The sequence below is a fragment of the Ovis canadensis genome, chromosome 2, assembly GCF_042477335.2.
Source record: "Ovis canadensis isolate MfBH-ARS-UI-01 breed Bighorn chromosome 2, ARS-UI_OviCan_v2, whole genome shotgun sequence".
NCBI classification, from domain to species: domain Eukaryota; kingdom Metazoa; phylum Chordata; class Mammalia; order Artiodactyla; family Bovidae; genus Ovis; species Ovis canadensis.
The window spans coordinates 248,336,097-248,355,973 of NC_091246.1; the positions used below are offsets into that span (position 1 = coordinate 248,336,097).

At 44.0% G+C, this 19,877-nt stretch overlaps 1 protein-coding gene across 1 annotated transcript; it reads left to right on the top strand.

The window, feature by feature from the left end:
• Positions 1 to 261: 261 nt before the first annotated feature.
• On the top strand, positions 262 to 19,645 carry FUCA1 (alpha-L-fucosidase 1). The gene is made up of 8 exons (XM_069578984.1): positions 262 to 900; positions 7,703 to 7,837; positions 9,988 to 10,125; positions 12,578 to 12,683; positions 15,351 to 15,551; positions 16,649 to 16,833; positions 18,557 to 18,656; positions 18,879 to 19,645. The coding sequence occupies exons 1-8, from the start codon at positions 500 to 502 to the stop codon at positions 19,017 to 19,019; spliced, it is 1,407 nt and encodes a 468-aa protein (XP_069435085.1). The 5' UTR covers positions 262 to 499; the 3' UTR covers positions 19,020 to 19,645.
• The last annotated feature ends 232 nt before the right edge of the window (positions 19,646 to 19,877 follow it).

Genomic DNA, 19,877 nt, shown 5'->3' on the forward strand with positions numbered 1-19,877 from the left:
GATGGCATCACCGACTCACTGGACATGAGTTTGAGTAAACTCCGGGAGTTGGCGATGGACAGGGAGGCCTGGCGTGCTGCAGTCCATGGGGTCGCAAAGGGTCGGACACGACTGAGCGCCTGAACAGCAACAACAAACAGCTCCCAACAGTAAGGCCAACGTGGACCCCGCTCAGTTCTCTGCACACACCGTAACTTTAACACACACACCCAGCCCACGATTTCACCCGGCAGTGAATCTCTTCTTAAGTGTTTAGTCACTGGTCACCTGAGCGGCATCAACGCCTCCCTGCCTCTTTCTCCCTTAGAGCGCCAGAGCGGTGGCAGGGACCGCCCGCCCACCGAGAGGAAAGACTCCCGGTAGCCAAGCAGCCCGAGTTGCCCCACCCCCTTTCCCTTCCGAGCCAATTAGGAGCTAGGGTGGGCGTGACCGCTCGCCCCGCACCTGCGCGTTAAGAGGAGGGCGGAGAGGCATCGAGGCAGCCGTGCCGCATCCCGTGATGAGGTCGCGGGTGGTGGGCGCCGGGCTGTTGCTTCTGCTGCAGCTGGTGCTGGTGCTCGGAGCGGTGCGGCCCCCGGGCTGCACCGACCCTCGGCGCTGCACCGACCCTCCGCGCCGCTACACCCCGGACTGGCCGAGTCTGGACTCCCGGCCGCTGCCGGCCTGGTTCGATGAAGCCAAATTCGGGGTGTTCGTACACTGGGGCGTGTTCTCGGTGCCCGCCTGGGGCAGCGAGTGGTTCTGGTGGCACTGGCAGGGCGCGAAGCTGCCTCAGTACGAGAACTTCATGAAAGAGAACTACCCGCCCGGTTTCAGCTACGCCGACTTCGGGCCAAGGTTCACGGCGCACTTCTTCCACCCCGACAGCTGGGCTGACCTCTTCAAGGCCGCCGGGGCCAAGTGAGTGAGGCCGCCGCCCCGGGAGGGCCTTAGGCTGGTGGGAATCGAGCGGGGTGGGGGCGGGGAGGAGGCGAGATTTGCCGGTTCACACAGAAGTCCCTGTGACCTCAGATGTCGGGGGTACTCTGTTTTGCCTCCCGAAAGATGCAGAATTGTGTGTGTCACGCCAGATCTTAAGCTTGAGGATTAGAAGGAAATAAAGGTTTCAGGTTGGTGGTGGACTTGGAAAGACCTGAATATGGGGGAGGATTGAGCTAAGTGATACCTAGTCAGTCCCCTGCAGGTCAGCAAGACAATCAAGGTTCCAGGATTTTAACCAGACGTCGGGAGTCTGATCCTAGTTCAACTGTGAACTTGAACAAGGCCTTTTACCTCCCTACCGCCTCCTTCCGTGGCTGTACCCAGGAATTGTGTTCTTCTTTCAGCTTTAATATGTCCCAGAGGGAAGAAAGTTCTGATGCCCAGTGTATTTGGGCAATAATATAGACTCTGTCGTCTGCTCTTCTCAATGCCTTGCATGTAGAGAGTGCTCATGAAATTGTTTTGAGAACTGTTGCAGCTTGCATGTGAATGGTTCAGAGAACTGCCAGTGTAGAGCTTGGATGGGGGAGGCAAGGACTCCCAAGGCTGTTGAAGGCTGGGGCTGGCCCTGAAGGAGTGATCCTTGAAGGCAGAATGTTGCAGGTATTAAGTTAAGGAATGGTGACCCTCAGCTTCAAGGATGAGCTTGGCGGTTGAGCGAGCAGTGATTTGGAGGAGGGTAAGAATGAAGGCAGGTAGGTTTTCCAGCCTCTGGCTTAGGGCAGTCTCCCACTGTTGTCTTGTCTCAGAAGACTTCCAGCTTTTAGTTTCTTTTGGACTTTAAGTCCTCATGTACTAAAGAGAAATTACAACTGATATTTAGTGTTTGCAATTAAAGGCATGGGAATGTAAGGCTTGACAAAACAGAGGAGGAGTTCACTGTCTTTCAGAAGCCTTAGAAATCCATAATTTTCAAATGAAGAAGTTAAAATCTGGGAGACATTCCTTTGTCTAGGACAAGTGCCCTTACTATGGCCAAGATGCCTGGCCCAGATAGAGGAAGGGAACTAATGGCCCAGACTCCAGATCCCATGACCTTGAGATGAAGGTTCTTTCCGCCACACCAGGGGTCTGTAACCATGACCAGAGGGATTGGTCCTGTGCCTGTTTTTTGTAAGTTTCTTGAGAAGGATTTTTACATTTTCAAAAACCTGTTTTTAAAGAGTAGAAGAAGGATATACCACAGAGAGGACTGTGGTCCACAGAGCCTGAAATACTGTCTAGCCCTTAAAATCCTGAGCTCCCCACATCAGCCGGGGATTAAATTATCACGTTGGGCACCAACTGTTTTTCTGCCATAAAAGTAAATGAAATGTTGAGTGATTTGGTTGTTATTTCAACACTTGCCTTTTCTCCCCTTTTTCTTTTGGCCTTTAGTCATCTCTGTAAATTGATATGGGCTTGATAAACATCTTACTTTTCTGTCATCTGCTTTTAGTAGAGATTTCTTTCTCCTTTAGGGCAAAGCCTTGTGTTTTTTTTTTTTTTTTTTTTTAATTATTAACATTAATACACAGAAGGGCTCAAGAGCTGGAGAGCCAGTGCATACATTTTTTCCCTTACCTATTCCTTTCCTCCTTCTTTCCTTCCTAGTCTCCTGCTTGTCTGGGAACTAAGGACTGTGGCTTCCTCAAATTTGCTTTCATTCCTGGAACAATACCCAAGGGGTGTTGTGACTGAAGCAATTCCCTGGGTATCACTAATATAGTCATTCATACAAGTTCAGTTGACCCTTGAACACACAGGTTTGAACTTCATGGGTCCATTTATGTGCAAGTTTTTTCCAAAATTTTGGGAGATTTGTTATAATTTGAAAAAACTCACAGAAATATCAAAAATTCAGAAAAGAGTATGTCATGAATGCATAAAATGTATAGATACTAGTTTACTTTACCATTTCTGTGTGTCTGCTCAGTCACTCAGTCGTGTCTGACTCTTTGTGATCCCATGGACTGTAGCCCACCAGGCCTTCTGTCTTTAGGCCTCCTGCACTGGCAGGTGGGTTCTTTACCAGTAGCGCCACCTGGGAAGCCCATATTAAATCATAAAATGCATTAAATTAATCACAGTACATACTGTACCTCTCTCATAATTTTGTAGCCACCTCCTATTGGTGTCCTGTTGGTGAGCTCAACTGTCGTGTCCACTTAAAACACCAAGTGATGCTAATCTTCACATGAGCGCTCATCCCCCTGGTAAATTAACTATCGCAGTAAAAAGTCATCTCTCATGTTCTCAAGTATCTTTCATCTTGTTTAGTGCAATATCATAAGCCTTGAATAACACCATGACACCCATCCAAAGCTCCCCTAGTGATGCCAGAAGTGCTCCCAAGAAGCGGAGAAACTTAACATTACAGGAAAAAGTTGAATTGCTTGATATGTCCTGTAGATTCAGGTCTGCAGCTGCGGTTGCCCACTGCCCTTCCAACATGAATCCAGCATAAAAAAAACAAAAACAAAAAAAGCTGTCATTGCAACTATGCCATAAGGCATGAAAACCTTGCACTTATTGCAAAATATCTTTTTATCTCTTATTGAAAATGCAGCTTTGATGTGGGTGCAGGATTGCTACAAGAACGGTATACATAAAGACACTAAAATGATTCAAGAAAAAGTGAAGTCACATGACAACTTAAAAGGAAGGTGAAGGATCTAAAGCTGGAGAATTTAATGCCAACAAAGGATGGTTTGATAATTTTCTAAAGAGGTTTGGCTTTTTAAATGTCAAGATAACGGGAGAAGTGGTTACTACCAACCAGGAGATGAGTTCCCAGAGGCCATTGAAAAGATCATTGAGGAGAAAGGATTTCTGCCTATGCAGTGTTTGCTTTTTTCCTTTTGTGTTTTGGTGGCCCCAGGTGGCATGCGAGATCTTAGTTGGCCAACCAGGGATTGAACCTGTGCCCTCTGCAGTAGAAGTGCAGAGTCTTAACCACTTTACCACCAGGGAAACCCCTGAGCAGGGTTCTAATACAGATTAAAGTGGGCCATCCAGTGGAGGAGAAATGCCTCTAAGAACATTTATTAGTGAGGAAGAGAAGTTATCACCAGGATTTAAGTCAGGAGGGGACTGGCTAACTCTACTGTTTGGTGCAAATGCAATCAGGTTTATACTGGAGTGGGTTGCCATTTCCTTCTCCAGGGGATCTTCCCGACCCAGGAATCGAACCTGGGTCTCCCACACTGTAGGCAGGTACACTTTTACCATCTGAGCCACCAGGGAACTCAATCCTTTTCTATAAACCTACTAATCAATGAGCCTTGAAGGGAAAAGATGATACAAACTGCCAGTCTTTTGGTTGTAAAACAAGTAGGCCTGGACAACAAAGACCCTTTTTCTGGATTGGTTCCATCACTGCTTTGTCCCTGAAGTCAGGAAGTACCTTGCCAGTAAGAAACTGCCTTTTAAAGTTCTTTTAATATTGGACAATGCCCTGGCCACCCAGAACCCCAAGAGTTCAACAGCAAAGACATTGAAGTGGTCTACCCCAAACACAACATCTCTAATTCAACCTGTATATCTAGGGCTCATAAGGATCTTTTCTTTTTTTATTAATTGATTGATTTGGTTGCATTGGGTCTTAGTTTTAGCGGGTGGACTCTCCAGCTGTGGCATGCAGGCTTTGTTGCTCCGGGGCATGTGGGATCTTAGTTCTCTGACCAGGGATCGAACCTGCATCCCCTGCATTGCACAGCAGATTCTTAACCACGGGACCACCAGGGAAATCCCCATAGTGGACTTTAAGGATCTTTAAGGCTCATTACACATGGTGCTTGATGGAAAGGGTTGCCAGCACAAGGGAAGAGAACCCCGATATAGACAGCATCATGAAAGTCTGGAAGGATTACACCACTGAAGATGCCATTGTTTTTATAGAAAAAACCATCAAGCCCAAAACAATAAAATTCCTGCCAGAGAAAACTGTGTCCAGATGTTGTGCGTGACTTCACAGGATTTACAGCAGAGCCAACTAAGGAGATCGTGAAAGAGATGCGGATATGGCGGGGGCGAGGGGGGCGGGGGCGGGCGGGAAGGAGTGGGGAGGTGCAGGGTTTCAAGATAAGGATCTTGGAAAAATTCAGGAGCTGGTGACCTCACACTTGAGGAACCAACATAAGACAGTTTGATGGAGATAAGTGCTTCTGAATAAGTCCCAGACAATGAGGGAGAAGACATAGAAGAAGCAGTGCCAGAAAACAGATTGACATTAGACAGCCTGGCAGAAGGATTCTGATTATTCAGGACAGCTTTTGACTTCTTTTACCATATTGACCCTTCTGTGATATGATATGAAACTAAAGCAAACCATGGAAGGATTGGTATCATATTTGTCATTGGTTTGTCATTAAGTCGTGTCCAACTCTTTTGCAACCCCATGGACTGTAGCCCAGGCTCCTCTGTCCATGGAATTCTCCAGGCAAGAGTACTGGAGTGGGTTGCCATTTCCTTCTCCAGGGGATCTTCCTGACCCAGGGATTGAACTTGCATCTCCTGCACTGGCAAGCGAGTTCTAACAGTCAGACAGAAATATATGAGATATTTCCGTAACGTTACCCTGAATACCCACCTCTCCTGCCTCCTGTCCACCTCCTTTTCCTCTGCCACCCCTGAGATGGCAAGACCAACCCCTCCCCTTCCTCCTCAGGATACTCATCGTGAATACCTTTATGATGACCCACTTCCACTTAATGAACAGTAAATAATCCTTATGCCATACAGTTAATAAACCTATCTGTTGTGTAAGTGTATAAGTGTCTTCATGAGATCTGAGAACTGAATGGCAGAACTGTATGAAACGCTTTGTGTCATCATTGCCATCACCACCTAAGTGTCCATCTGTAGAACATCACATGCAAGATTGGCATGGAAGTAAGTAGCCAGTCCTTACGTAAGCAGAAAGTAAGCAATACTTCATATAAAATTAACAATATCTTCTTACTTTTTAGAAACTTTGCTTTCAAAGAATTATATTACCATACAGTATGCACCACCTTCCAGTCCCCTCTCATAATTAAATAACTATGTATCAGACTGTTAGGGAAATTAAAATGGAGGTAGTCTTGTTCAGCCTTCAGAAGCAAGACAGCAGGCCTCTGACCGACTTCTAACCTTGCCTGGACCCTGCCTGGATGACTTGTCTGCCTGTAAGCACACCAGTTGTTACCAGCAAGTCAGGCAGCACCTTGGATAAGAGAGGATCTTGGAATTTCCTGAGCCCCTGGAGGTCTGGAAAATCTTGTGACTCACAAGGTGAAACAAACAGCGTTGTAAAAGTTAAAGGAAAACCAGAGCTGCATGCAAACTGATGATGATACCAGTTTGTGTCCTGGGGTTTTAAGCAGGAGCCCCCAGACCTGCAATTTGAAGTCTCATGGTGGGGTGGACCCACTGCCTGGGACCCTTCTCCCAACTGGGCCTCCAGATTGCTATTACGCGGGACTTTGCAGCTCTGTTCAAGTCTGGATATAGGTTGGTGGCCCATTTTGGTGATATGCACACTGTTACTTCTGTTATTTCTGTTTTTTTTTAACAACTGTATGTTGTAATTAAGTTAAATTATCTATTAAATATTGAAATTGGTTATCGGGTATGTAACCAGTGGTTTCTTTTGTTAACAAATCCTTCAAACCTAAAACAAAATTAAAACTTTCAGCGAAAGTCAACCGATGTATGAAACAGGGTGCTCAGGGCTGGTGCACTGGGTTGATCCTGAGGGATGGGATGGGGAGGGAGGTGGGAGGGGGCTTCAGGATGAGGAACGCATGTACACCCATGGCTGATTCATGTCAATGTGTGGCAAAAACCACTACAATATTGTAAAGTAATTAGCCTCCAATTAAAAAAAAAAACAAAACTCAACCTATCATCACATTCAAGTGACTTTTTAAAAAATGTAACAATGTTTCCAATCCCATATTTTGAATATGAGTGTAATACCATATGCCATAAAAAAATTATAATGATTCATTCATCAGTGTATAAGCTATGCTATCATGAAGCCATCATATTGATTGCACTAGGCTACTATAAAGCAATCATGTGGCTGTTTCTTCATTATCAATGAATGAATCATTATAACTACAAATAAATATGAATTGCTTTTTCACATTAGCTTTCCAGCTTTGATATTTAGCGTTAGTAACAGCTAACGCCTGCAGTGTTTTGTATCATGTAAGACAGTATTGCTGTAGATACTGACAGGTGGTTCATCTTGTTAACAGACAATGCAAACTTCTGGTATCAATAAATACAGTACTATGCCCAATCTCCAACTAACACAACATTGTAAAGCAACTATACTCCAATAAAATAAAAAAAGAAATGCGGTGCAGTACTATAATGCATTTTCTCTTCCTTATGATTTTCTTAACATTTTCTTTTCTCTAGCTTACATCATTGTACAAATACAGCAGATTATACATATAACATACAAAATGGGTGTTAATCGACCATTTATGTTATCGGTAAGCCTTCCAGTCAAGAGTAGGCTATTAGTAGTTTAGGGCGAAGTCAAGAGTTATACATGGATTTCCTTCTGCGCAGGGGTCAGCAGACACCTGCTAACCACCCCCTAACCACCATGTTCTTCAAGGGTCAGCTGTACATTTCCTGTAGTTGAGTTCCCTCAACCATTTTAAAAGCCTCAGGCGTGACAGGTAAGTTGGTGCTCGTGGCCCGCTGCCCACTTCCTTTGCTCATATGGTTTCAATGTCCACAGGTATGTAGTCCTGACAACAAAGCATCATGAAGGCTACACAAACTGGCCAAGCCCTGTGTCTTGGAACTGGAACTCTAAGGATGTGGGGCCCCATCGTGATTTGGTTGGTGAGTTGGGAACAGCCATCCGGAAGAGGTGCGTGTCCACGGACAGTCACCCCATCATCGCTTTTGCTCTAACCACCCAGTACCCCGTGCCTTCCCTACTCTTCTGTGTTTTCTAAGTTTGCACTTAACCGGTACATGGGAGGGCTTCTGGCCCTGAATTGGCAGTGTTTGAACCTTGGCAGTTTCCATGTGACCAGAGGTGACAGCATCAGAGAAGTGCACGGCCGTCTCTGGTTAGGTGAAGGATACCCAGCATAGACCACAATGCTGCACTTGTGCTCTGCAAAGGATTCTCTCTGGGAAGCCTTCCAACCTAGGGCCTTTTCCAGTGTCTGGTGGAGGCCAGGGTTGTGTCTCATCTTTGTGTCCTTAGCTGTCAACCCAGAGCTTTGTAGGCTTTCATGGAAGGTTTAGATGGGGGGTAAATGAGGAGAGAGCTGAAGAGCGCAGTTAAAGCAACAAAAAGGGAGGTAAGGCATCACTCGTGATTCTAGGTAATATTTTCTAATATCTGCCACTTAAGATGTAACTTCCCAAGGTCAAAGAGCTGGGAAGGGGCAGAAGTGGGATTTGAACCCAGGTGTTCTGATTTTGGACCCTATTGTTCTGAGTATATTTGCCTGTAAGGAGGAAAAGTGGTATTTGTGTCATGCCCACTCAGCTCTATTGTGATTTGGCAAACTTGAAGTCCTGTTTAAGGGGTAGACCAGCTAATTATTTGTATAAATAAAGTTTGATTGGAATACAGTTGTGTTCATTCACTTAGGGATTGATTCTGGCTACTTTCAAGCTCTAATTGCAGAGTTGGGGTAGACATAGCAAGGCCTGCTGCTGCTGCTGCTAAGTCACTTCAGTCGTGTCCAACTCTGTGCGACCCCATAGACAGCAGCCCACTAGGCTACCCCGTCCCTGGGATTCTCCAGGCAAGAACACTGGAGTGGGTTGCCATTTCCTTCTCCAGTGCATGAAAGTGAAAAGTGAAAGTGAAGTCGCTCAGTCGTGTCTGACTCTTCACGACCCCATGGACTGCAGCCTACCAGGCTCCTCCGTCCATGGGATTTTCCAGGCAAGAGTACTGGAGTGGGGTGCCATCACCTTCTCCGATAGCAAGGCCTACAAAGCCTCAAAGTTATCTGGTCATTTAAGAAAGCATTTGCTGACTTATGTCACCTGTGAAACATTCAGGTTCCCAGTGCTGTGCTCTGCTAATAATAGTCCTGCTGTAAAAGTCTGAGACATTGATTAGATCTGAATTCTAAGAGCCTTGATTTTCACCTTCTCTGTATCTAGTCAGTCACTGAATCACATGATGAAATTCTTAACTTCAGTTCTTTCTGCTTTATCTATGCCATTGCAAATGTTATCATTACTTCTTGTATTATAGCATTTCCAAAACACTCACTCTTCTTAATTCACAAGTTTTATTGTATATGAAAATAGGTAAATTTAACCATAGTTTGTTTCAGGTATATTAAAAACTATTAGTAAATCTTATATGAAACAATAAACCTATATTCATTAATTTCAACTGCACAGAAAATGGTACTAGTGATTCTTTCTGAGTGATGAGATTTTGGATATTCTTGGTATTTGTCTCTATTTTCCAGTATCTCTTCAATATATATTATGATTAACAGAAAACATTTTTAATAGTACTATAAGTTATTGAGATAATTGACTCAAAAGACAGAAAATGGTTTAAATAACATTTTGGTGTCAAGATAATTTATGTATAAAGATAATTTGTTATCTGCTAAGTCAATTCAGTCATGTCCAACTCTTTGTGACCCCATGGACTGTAGCCCGCTGGGCTCCTCTGTCCATGGAATTCTCCAGGCAAGAGTACTGGAGTGGATTGCCATGCCCTCCTCCAAGGGATCTTCCTGACCCAGGGATAGAACCTGTCTCTCTTGTGTCTCCTGCATTGGTAGATGAGTTTTTTACCGCTAGCACCACCTGGGAAGCCTAATTTGTTATTTGTATCATCAAAAACAAAGTAAGCCAATCATTTTGCTTAAGTGAATGATAAGAGATAATTTAAGGAACTGGCTGTGGGTCCTGACCCCTGTATGCCCTATGGGTAAATTTCACTGAGATGTAAAAATTCTGGCAACTGATTTTTCTTAAAATATTTTTTCTTTGCTTAATGACAGTTGCTGTCCTGTTTTTCTGTTTCAGGGACATACGCTATGGACTATATCATTCACTTTTAGAATGGTTCCATCCTCTCTACCTACGTGATAAGGAAAATGGCTTCAAAACACAGTCCTTTGTCCATGCAAAAACAATGCCAGAGCTCTATGACCTTGTTAACAGGTACAAAACAGAAATTGTTTTAGCCTTACGACTTTCATCAGTGACATCTGAGCTGCTTATACTGTTGAGGGGAAAGGCGTAGGGGTGGGATATGAAAAAACTCTAGAAGACATCAAAACAGTAATGAGTAATCATTGTGTTAAGACAAAGTATATTTTTTCTTTTTTCTTTTCAAAACTTCCATAGTATGGTCATGCTGCTTTTATAAACTGAAACAGAACTGAGGATGGTAGTAAGTCAAAACCTCAGGTAACTCCTTCCATACCACTTTCTGTCAGGAGCTTGGGGAAGGGCCACATGGTCTAATGGACCCTACAGAGGGTTTGGCGTCTGGCAGATTCGTAGTTGAATCCTGGCTCTTTTCCCCTCAAGCATTTTTTTGGCTGTGCCACGCAGCTTGTGAAAAGGATGGCTTAAAACTCAACATTCACAGAACTAAGATCGTGGCATCTGGTCCCATCACTTCATGGCATATAGATGGGGAAAAAATGAAAATAGTAACAGACTTTATTTTCTTGGGCTCCAAAATCACTGCAGGTGGTGACTACAGCCATGAAATTAAAAGACATTTGCTCCTTGGAAGAAAAATTATGACACACCTAGACAGCATATTAAAAAGCAGAGAAATTACTTTGCCAACAAAAGTCCATCTAGTCAAAGCTATGGTTTTTCCAGTAGTCATGTGTGGATGTGAGAGTTGGACTGTAAAGAAGGCAGGCCAAAGAATTGATGCCTTCAAATTGTGGTGCTGGAGAAGACTCTTGAGAGTGCTTTGGACAGCAGGGAGATCAAACCAGTCAATCCTAAAGGAAATCAATCCTGAATATTCATTGGAAGGACAGATGCTGAAGCTCCAATACTTTGGCCACCTGCTGCAAAGAGATGACTCATTGGAAGACCCTGATGCTGGGAAAGATGGAGGGCAAAAGGAAAATGGGGCGACAGAGGGTGAGATGGTTGGATGGCATCACCAGCTAAATAGACATGAGTTTGAGCAAACTCCAAGAGACAGTGAAGGACAGGGAAGCCTGGTGTGCTGCAGTCCATGGAGTCGTAAAGAATCAGACATGGCTTAGCCACTGAACAACAACAATGACCCCAACAGCAGTGCAGCTGGTGGGATCTTAGTTCCCTGACCAGGGATCGAGGGATCAAAGAGTCCTAACCACTGGGCAGCCAGGGAACTCCCTTACAAGCCTTAAACAGGTTACTCGTCTGAGCCTCAGATTCTCACTCTGTAAAGTGACAATAATGCCTTCTAAGTAGGGCTCAGCATAATATATGAAGTTTCTATCTCTATGCCTGGTACAGACTCATAGTGGCATTATTATTCTTAATTATCCTTAAAAATGATGACTTTTACTTTGGGGTTTGTCCCTGGTCTTCACCATGTTTTATTCTGCATTTGCCCTTCTTGCTCCTGGGCCCTCTTAGGAGGATGGTGGACCTTTAAAGATTAAGAGGCAGCCGTCTGTGCTTGGACACTCAACTGTAGACCGAAAGACGAACAAACTCCTTGCACCCAGATGACTGCTGTAAGGAGACAGGACAGTTGTAAGAAACCGACCAGCACCAGCTTCAAGTCAGAAATCCAGTTCTTTTTTTCTTACTGACTGTATAACCTCGAACGAACTACTTAATCTTTCGATAGCTCAGTTTCTTTACCTGTTTATACATCACAGGGTGTTATGGGAATGAATGAGGTTAACGAGTATAAAGTGCCTGCTACAATTTTTCGTACACAGTAAAACACACACCATCTGTGTTTTTCTCGCCTCTTAGGCAGCTTTTTTCTTGGACTCAACTTGGATTAGCTAACAGGCAGATTTACATATGGGTTCCTGCTCCTATTACTTACCAGTTTTGCACCTAAAACAAAGTTTCTGAGCAATACATTCTTGCTTTCTTAAGTGGGACTAACACTGCTTACCTTAGAGGTATAAATACACACACTCACAGGGCTCAGAGTAGTAATATGAGAAAGATGCAACTGTGGCTCAAGGGAATTCAGTAGATTTTTATGATCAAAGCTCTGGGTAGTTGTCCCCCAAAATGCATTTGATGGAACAGTACGAGCTGTTAACACATCTTAAAAGCAGAAGCCGTAATCCTGTCGTTCTGGAGCACCACTCTTTTCATTGGAATCAGTTTCTGGAAGGAAACCAAATTGTATACACACTGATTAAAGCTTTGCTTTTTAATCTAAGACATTTTAAAAAAAGATTGGGAAGAAATATACCAAAATGCTGTGTATTAAACTGTGGTTGTGTTAGCTCAGGGGTGGGTGTGTGTGTGGTCATTTTCATCTCTTCAGTTTTCCATTTCCTCTGTACCGTGGTACTTTCAAAATAGGAGGAAATTAATGTTTAAATATGTGTGGCAAAGATAGATCTGTCAGACTTGACTGTGACTAGATTCAGATAATGAACTTTGTTGTAATTGTGTCTCTCAGGTATAAACCTGACTTGATTTGGTCTGATGGAGAGTGGGAATGTCCTGATACTTACTGGAACTCTACCGGTTTTCTTGCTTGGCTCTACAATGATAGCCCAGTTAAGGTATGTGATTATATGACTTCTCTCTTATTTATCTGTTAGGATAAAACACAATTTGAGGAGCCAAGATCTGGAGTAATAACCGTAATGACAACAATGTCACAACTGTGACAAAAATAAATACTAATCTCAGGACTTCCCCGGGGATCCAGGGGTTAAGACTGCCTTCACCTTCCAATACAAGCGGTCAGGTTTGATCCCTGGTCAGAGAGCTAAGATCCCACATGTCTTGAGGCTAAAAAGCCAACACATAAAACCAGAAACAATATTGTAACAAATTCAATAAGGACTTTAAGTGTAAATAAATAAATAGCAGTATTGATATGGGTGTGGTAGGGATGAGGGAACTTAATGGATCTTAAAGGTTTCTCCTTTAATTCTTTTTTTGCCCCTTCCTTTTTCTTTCTTTAAGCTTTTCTTCCTTAAAGATTTCTTTTTCTCCTTTAGCTAGTTTTCAAGCTTCTTAAATTTAAGTAGTAGGATAGAAATAGTATAAAGAAGCCCTGGACCACTGTAAAGAAAATAAACTGTTAAGCAAACAGACATTGTAAATAAGAGAACCACCCAAAAAATTAATATATAAAGCTTATTAAATGATAGGAATAAAATGTGAGAATCTATGACCTCAGCTACTCAATGTTTTGGGGGTTTTTTTGCTACTCTATTAGACTGTGTAGTTTAACTCATGGGGAAATTTCTTTTCCCTGAGATCCAAATTCTAAGGAAGTTAGAAGGAAACTTCGCCTACCTTATGCTCTCCCTCATAACCAACCTTGGAGAAGGAACTGACAACCCACTCCAGTGTTCTTGGCTGGAGAATCCCAGGGACGGGGAAGCCTGGTGGGCTGCTGTCTATGGGGTCGCACAGAGTTGGACACGACTAAAGCGACTTAGCAGCAGCAGCATAACCAACCTACTATACTGCACAATAGCTGCCCATTCATAGTTCACATTTCAAGACACAAAGAAGCAAAAGTCTCAATCTTCACCGTAGAAAATTTCAAAAATCTTACAGATTCTAGCTTCGTTGCGAATTTTAAAGAAAAATCTAAGACCAGTTTGAACTCAGCCATCTGGGTAGGTTCCTAAACCTCTTAGGATGTCACTGGCTAACTATTACTAAATTCAGAAAAGGGGAAGAAAGATCCTGTGTGCGAAATGGAAGCACATTCAGATGGGTGTTTTGGAACTTTCGGGCCGCATGGGGACCTCTAGTGGCGAGGTCTGGTGGTTCTTCCCCGGTGGTTCCCCGGCTGGGGCGGCTTAGGTGTGGATCCTCGGGTGGGACACCGCAGACCATGTTCTACCCACTCTTGTCCTGCGTGCTTTCTCACGCGTTAGGAAAGAGGGTTGTCATATACTCATATTAGGAAATGACTTTTAGGAGAAGTAGACAGACCCTGATCCTTACTCCTCTGCTGTCTGTAATTCCCTCTCCTGCAGAGAGGTCTTCTCTGGGAGGTCACACCTTCCTGACCACCCTATCTAAAATCGCAGCATGCCTCCATCAGCGCTGTCTGTCTTTCCTTGCCTTACCTTTCTCTTAAACACTTACCTGGCCTAACATATTTCAGATACCATTTACCTCGTTGCTATCTGTCTCCCTCACTGAAGTATCACCTTTGTGAGGGTAAGAATTTGGGTCTGTTCACTCCTATGTCCCCAACTCAAGGAACAGTCCTTGGCCCAGTTAGACACAGAGTAAGTACTGGTGGAATGTACTAAATCTGGCTCCTGGCAATTTATATTCTTTCCTGAAAGAAGCAAGAAACACTCCTGAACTGGTGTTTCGGTGAAGTTCCTAACGCTGATGTGAGGTCACATCATAATTGTCCAGGTATATGTTTCCAGCTAATCGCTGCTGGATCTCTGAGGGCAAGAACTGTGGCTTGTTTACTCTGGATACCCCAGTATGAGCCTCATAGTAGTATTAAATGTTGACATTAAGTTACTCCATGTTAAGATTTCTCGAAGTTCAGCAAAACCTTGAGGGAAGGAAAAGAATGTTTGATTACTGATTTTGCCTTACTTAGGTAAAGAAAGTCAGGGTGATATAGTGAAAAGCATCCTGGGCTGGGTTCGAGTACCAGATTCATAGTCCCAGCTTTCAGAAACTCTGCCTGGGAATGTGATCTCAGGCAGGCCTCCTCTTCTGCATTTCTCTTCTGATAGAATAAGTGGTTTACTAGATAATCTCAACAGGCCCTTCCAGTTCTGACATTACATGTTGCTAGACTGGGGTTAACTGCAAATAACGTTTGGAGTTGGATATTTCTTTGTTGTGAAGGGACAGTTCTCTGTGTTGTAAGATGTTTATGATTTTTTTTTTTTGCCCACACCATGCGACCCTGCAGGATCTTAGTTCCCAGACCAGGGATCAACCCCCACCCCCTAGCAGTGTAAGCGGGGATTCTTAACTGCTGGATGGCCAGGGGATTCCTTTGTAATGTGTTTAGAAGAATCCTTGGTCTCCGCCCACTAGAAGGCAGTAGCACCACCCCAGTTGTGACCACCAAAGAACGTCTCTAGATTTTGCCCTTTAAGTCTCCCCCAGGTGAGAACCACTGTGCTCGACTGAGTCTGCTCCTTGCTTCCAAACAGGCACCTGACTTATCAAACTGAGTTAAATAGTTTTACCCCTGATGACCTCAGTACTCCTTCCTCCTTTAGGATGAGGTCGTAGTAAATGACCGATGGGGTCAGAACTGTTCCTGTCACCATGGAGGATACTACAACTGTAAAGATAAATTCCAGCCAGAGACCTTGCCACATCACAAGTGGGAGATGTGCACCTCCATAGACCAGCGGTCCTGGGGCTACCGTCGAGACATGGAGATGGCTGACATTGCAAGCACATCCACCATCATTTCGGTAAGAGGTAGTTATTTGTTAACTGCAGTCCCAGGCTGCCTTCTGACTAAGAGTGGTGGAAGCACTCTGGATAGACATATGGGCCGTGAGAACCCATCTGGGTTATTGAACATACTCATAACACTTGTCCTAAGGAGACAGGTCTAATTACTGAAGAGTTCTGTACAGAAGTGTTCTCCCCAGGATTATTTTCAGATTGACATTGGGCTGTTTCAGTTCCTGGCAACCATAAAGGAATAATTCGGTAGATTTGGGGATTTTCCTTAACCATGAAAATGTTTCTGAACGTAATATGGATTAATGCTTACAGGGTTGATGAAAAGACAAGCTATGCAGTATCACAACTATATAGAATTAACTGCACAAGAAAAAGACCAGAAGGAAACATCAAAGTTAATGGGGTGGTGTCTTTGGGGTACTCTAACAGAACCTGCTTTTTAAAATTTTCTGTATGTAGCCTTAATTTTTCTGGACTGCCTTGAAGTGCTGCTGTATGGGGTCACAGTAAACACACACACACATACGCATCCCACCCCAAAATCTTAAAGACTATATCTCTTTACAGTGTGTTTTCCTGAAGGGGCAACATACGCATTTATATAGCCCCGGGTATTCTGAAATTCATCAGATCTCTTCCACACCTCCCCGCCCCACCCCACCCCACCCCGAGTCTCCATAGCACCTGCTCTGAATCTCTCATCTCTGTATTCTCTCTGGCTGGCTCCACAGAATCCTTTCAAGGCCAAGTGCTTTGTTTTCAGCTCCCTGGCTGACAGTCTGTGCTTGATATATGACACTTCCCCCTGCATGTAGCTCTGTGGCAGGTGCCAGCTCACGGGTAAGAGCCCATGATCACTCCCTGGCATCTGAGTTAATATATCTCTCAACCCTGTAGCAGAATTTTTCAATTTTCTCATGTAAGCCTATCCTGCTATGAAAATGACAAAAATATATTGTCCTTTCCAAAAGATAGAGGATTTCACAAAACACAGGGAGAACAGCCTAGATTCTTCTTCTTCCCTCCATCTGTGTGTTTTAAGCATTCAGCCAGGCTTGGCATTCAGAACTGGGATTTCCTTGTTTTCTGCTCCCACCAGCAACTGGTTCAGACAGTAAGTTTGGGAGGCAACTATCTTCTCAACATTGGACCAACCAAAGACGGACTGATTGTTCCCATCTTCCAAGAAAGGCTCCTTGCTGTTGGGAAGTGGCTGAGCATCAATGGAGAGGCTATCTATGCCTCCAAACCATGGAGAGTACAATCTGAGAACTCCTCTGTGTGGTGAGTCTGGTCGTCTGTTACAGGTGGGAACAGGGGTGGCCCCTCCTGAGCTGGCAACCCCTTGGGTCCACAGTGGTTACAAGCCAGGCTTCAGACTCATCTGGAGGAAACACAAAAGCTGTTCTGTGTTATTAAATGTGGCCCAGGTTTATGTTTTGGGCCCCAGGGTATCTTTAACTAGTGAGGGAGGTGGGTAGGCTTAGTGAAGAAAGAAGGAGCTGCAAAGTACCAATTTGCTCAACCCCTAAACACAGTCATAGCTAATATTTGTACAGCACCCACATGTGGTAGACTCCATCCTAAATTCTTTCTCCTCATTTAGTCCCCTCAGCAATCTCACTGAGTGTATAATGTCACTATCCCTAGGTTACAAGGAGAAAGCAGGTCCAGGGCAGTAATCATTGGCCCAGAATCATGAAGCTACTAAGTGAAGAAGGCATGATTCATACTTGGAATTGCGTATCTATTTATTTGATCGCAGACTTCAGGTTTTTTTTAAATTTTCAACTGCAAAATGGGGTGATGATACCTAACTTCCTAGAGCGTGAGGATTAAATAAGCTAACGTATGTAAAGCACCCAACAGAGTGCCAGGTACATACTAACTGCTCGATGAAAGACCTCTGCAAATGTGATATCACAGAGCTGAGGGCTTTGCATCAAGAGAAACACATTCAGGGTTCTGTTTTGGGTGAGTTTCTGTTTAGTGATTTTTTTTCACCCTCTTCTATAAGCATAGGCTTCCCTGGTGGCTCAGATGGTAAAGAATCTGCCCACATTGAGGGAGACCCAGGTTTGATCCCTGGGTTGGGAAGATCTCCAGGAGAAGGGAATGGCTACCCACTCAAGTATTCTTGCCTGAAGAATTCCTTAGACAGAGGAGCCTGGCGGGCTACAGTGTATGGGGTCGCAAAGAGTTGGACACACCGAGTGACTAACACTTTCACTTTCTCTAAGCACAGGGAAACCTCAGAACAACAGATTTGTCTTGGGAATTTCCCTGGCGGTCCAAAGGATAGAACTAGATGCTTTCACTGCCATGGGCCTTGGTTTGATCCCTGATCGGGGAACTAAAGATCCCAAAAACCACATGGGATGACCAAAAATTTAAAAGTTTAAAAAGGAAGTCAAGTTTGTCTTCATTGCACGTCTTGCCCTTCTTATACCGTCAGATGTTTTCATATGGATTTAAAGATAAAGAAAGATATGAATAATGAGGAAGATGGCTTCAGTATGTGTCACTAATATAAGAGTTAAAAAAATGTTTTAAGAAAACTTAGAACCCCATACAGAGAAGAAAGGAAAGATACCACCCAGAAAGAGTCTTCCAGGGCTACATAATTCCCACAGAGCTTAACCGTGTGTGCTGTGTTTAGCTGCTCAGTCGTGTCTGACTCTGCGACCCCATGGACTGTAGCCTGCCAGGCTCCTCTGTCCATGGGATTCTCCAGACAAGAATTCTGGAGTGGGTTGCCATGCTCTCCTCCAGGGGATCTTCCCAACCCAGGGATCGAACCCAGGTCTCCTGCATTGCAGGCGGATTCTTTACTGTCTCAGCCACCAGGGAAGCCCAAACCTAAATTGGTATCAAGTTATTTGCTTGCTAGTAGCAGTGACAGACTGAAGGTCTTGCAATTGGTAGATAATTGAAAGGGGAATGTATAAAGTCACGTGGCAGGATAATAAGCCAGGTATCTTTGACAACGATGTTTCTTTTTTCCCAGGTATACCTCTAAAGGATTAGCTGTTTATGCCATTGTACTGCACTGGCCAGAATATGGAATCTTAAGGCTTATATCCCCTATAGCTACTTCAACTACAGAGGTAAAGAGCCTCCGTCAGTCCTGTCGGAGATGTAACCCTTTGTAAAGGAATTGGGGGGCCTTCTCTGATCCTTCCTTCCTTCCTTCCCCAGATCTCTCCTGTTTCCCTTCTGGGCTGTCTTCCCCTTCCTGGCCCAGCGTAGTTGTTTGCCACCATATTCAGGTCCTATTCTGTGCTCATCGATGCATTCGTGTTTTTTCCATTCCCTTTTGCCTTCTGCAGGTAACAATGCTGGGAATCCAAAACGATCTGAAGTGGTCCCCAAATCCAGATAAAGGTCTCCTCGTGTTCCTGCCCGAGTTACCACCCTCTGCTCTTCCAACTGAGTTTGCTTGGACCATAAAACTGACAGGAGTGAAGTGATCATTGGAGTTCAAGAAGAAAGGGACACCGCCTGCACTTTGATTTTCCTCTTTTATCGCCATCTTTATAATAAACGACTCTTCTCTACTCCGAAATCCCTTTTCCAACACATTTTAATAAATGGAACAGATGATGTTACACTGATGTCTCACAGGATCAAAGATCTGAGCTCCAGTGCTAGCATCTCTCTCTGATCAATAGAAGAGACTGAACAGTTAAGCTCAGCCATTCCTAACACTGGGAATTATCTGCAATGGAAACTTCTCTCCATCCTCTCTTTCATAACTTGATTGCTTACTCAGATGACTTCAAGAATAAGCCAAATCATCCCATTGCCTATGGGAGGTGCTGAAAAGGATTTGGCAGACCCCACTATATGCTATTTATTTAGCATCAGCTGTCACCAGGTACCCCCATCTGCCCCCAAAAGCAGGAGAGCCTCGAGGAGAAGGAAAATGCTTCCAAGGCTGCTAATAGTAAGCTTTTTAGAAGTTTCCAAAGCAAGCTAAGAGATCTGACATTCAGTCTGTTTACAGGGATTCTATGAAGAAAATGAATGTGATTCTGCCTTTCTTTAATACAGTCAAATAAATAAATTTGTATGTCAAATCATTTTCTACTAAAAAGCACGTTGTAGCTTTCTTCTTCCAGTTTCTGTATGGACTGCTTATAGCCTTATGTTTCTGTTTTAAAAGAAAAAAGAAAAGTAGAAGTTGGGCACCTGCCAAGGCTCCTTAATGCAGAGCAAGAACGTAATCCCTTTGGTTCTTCTGTTCCTCACTTCTAGTCCCATTCTTGTGAGTTGACCAGGTGGCGTCAGTGGTAAAGAACCCACCTGCCAATGCAGGAGATATAAGA

Bases quoted from the DNA above. Each gene is read 5' to 3' on its own strand.
- FUCA1 (XM_069578984.1), top strand. From the start codon at position 500: ATGAGGTCGCGGGTGGTGGGCGCCGGGCTGTTGCTTCTGCTGCAGCTG. The intron at 901-7,702 runs GTGAGTGAGGCC...CAATGTCCACAG, and splicing joins TTCAAGGCCGCCGGGGCCAA to GTATGTAGTCCTGACAACAA. The intron at 18,657-18,878 runs GTAAAGAGCCTC...TGCCTTCTGCAG, and splicing joins TAGCTACTTCAACTACAGAG to GTAACAATGCTGGGAATCCA.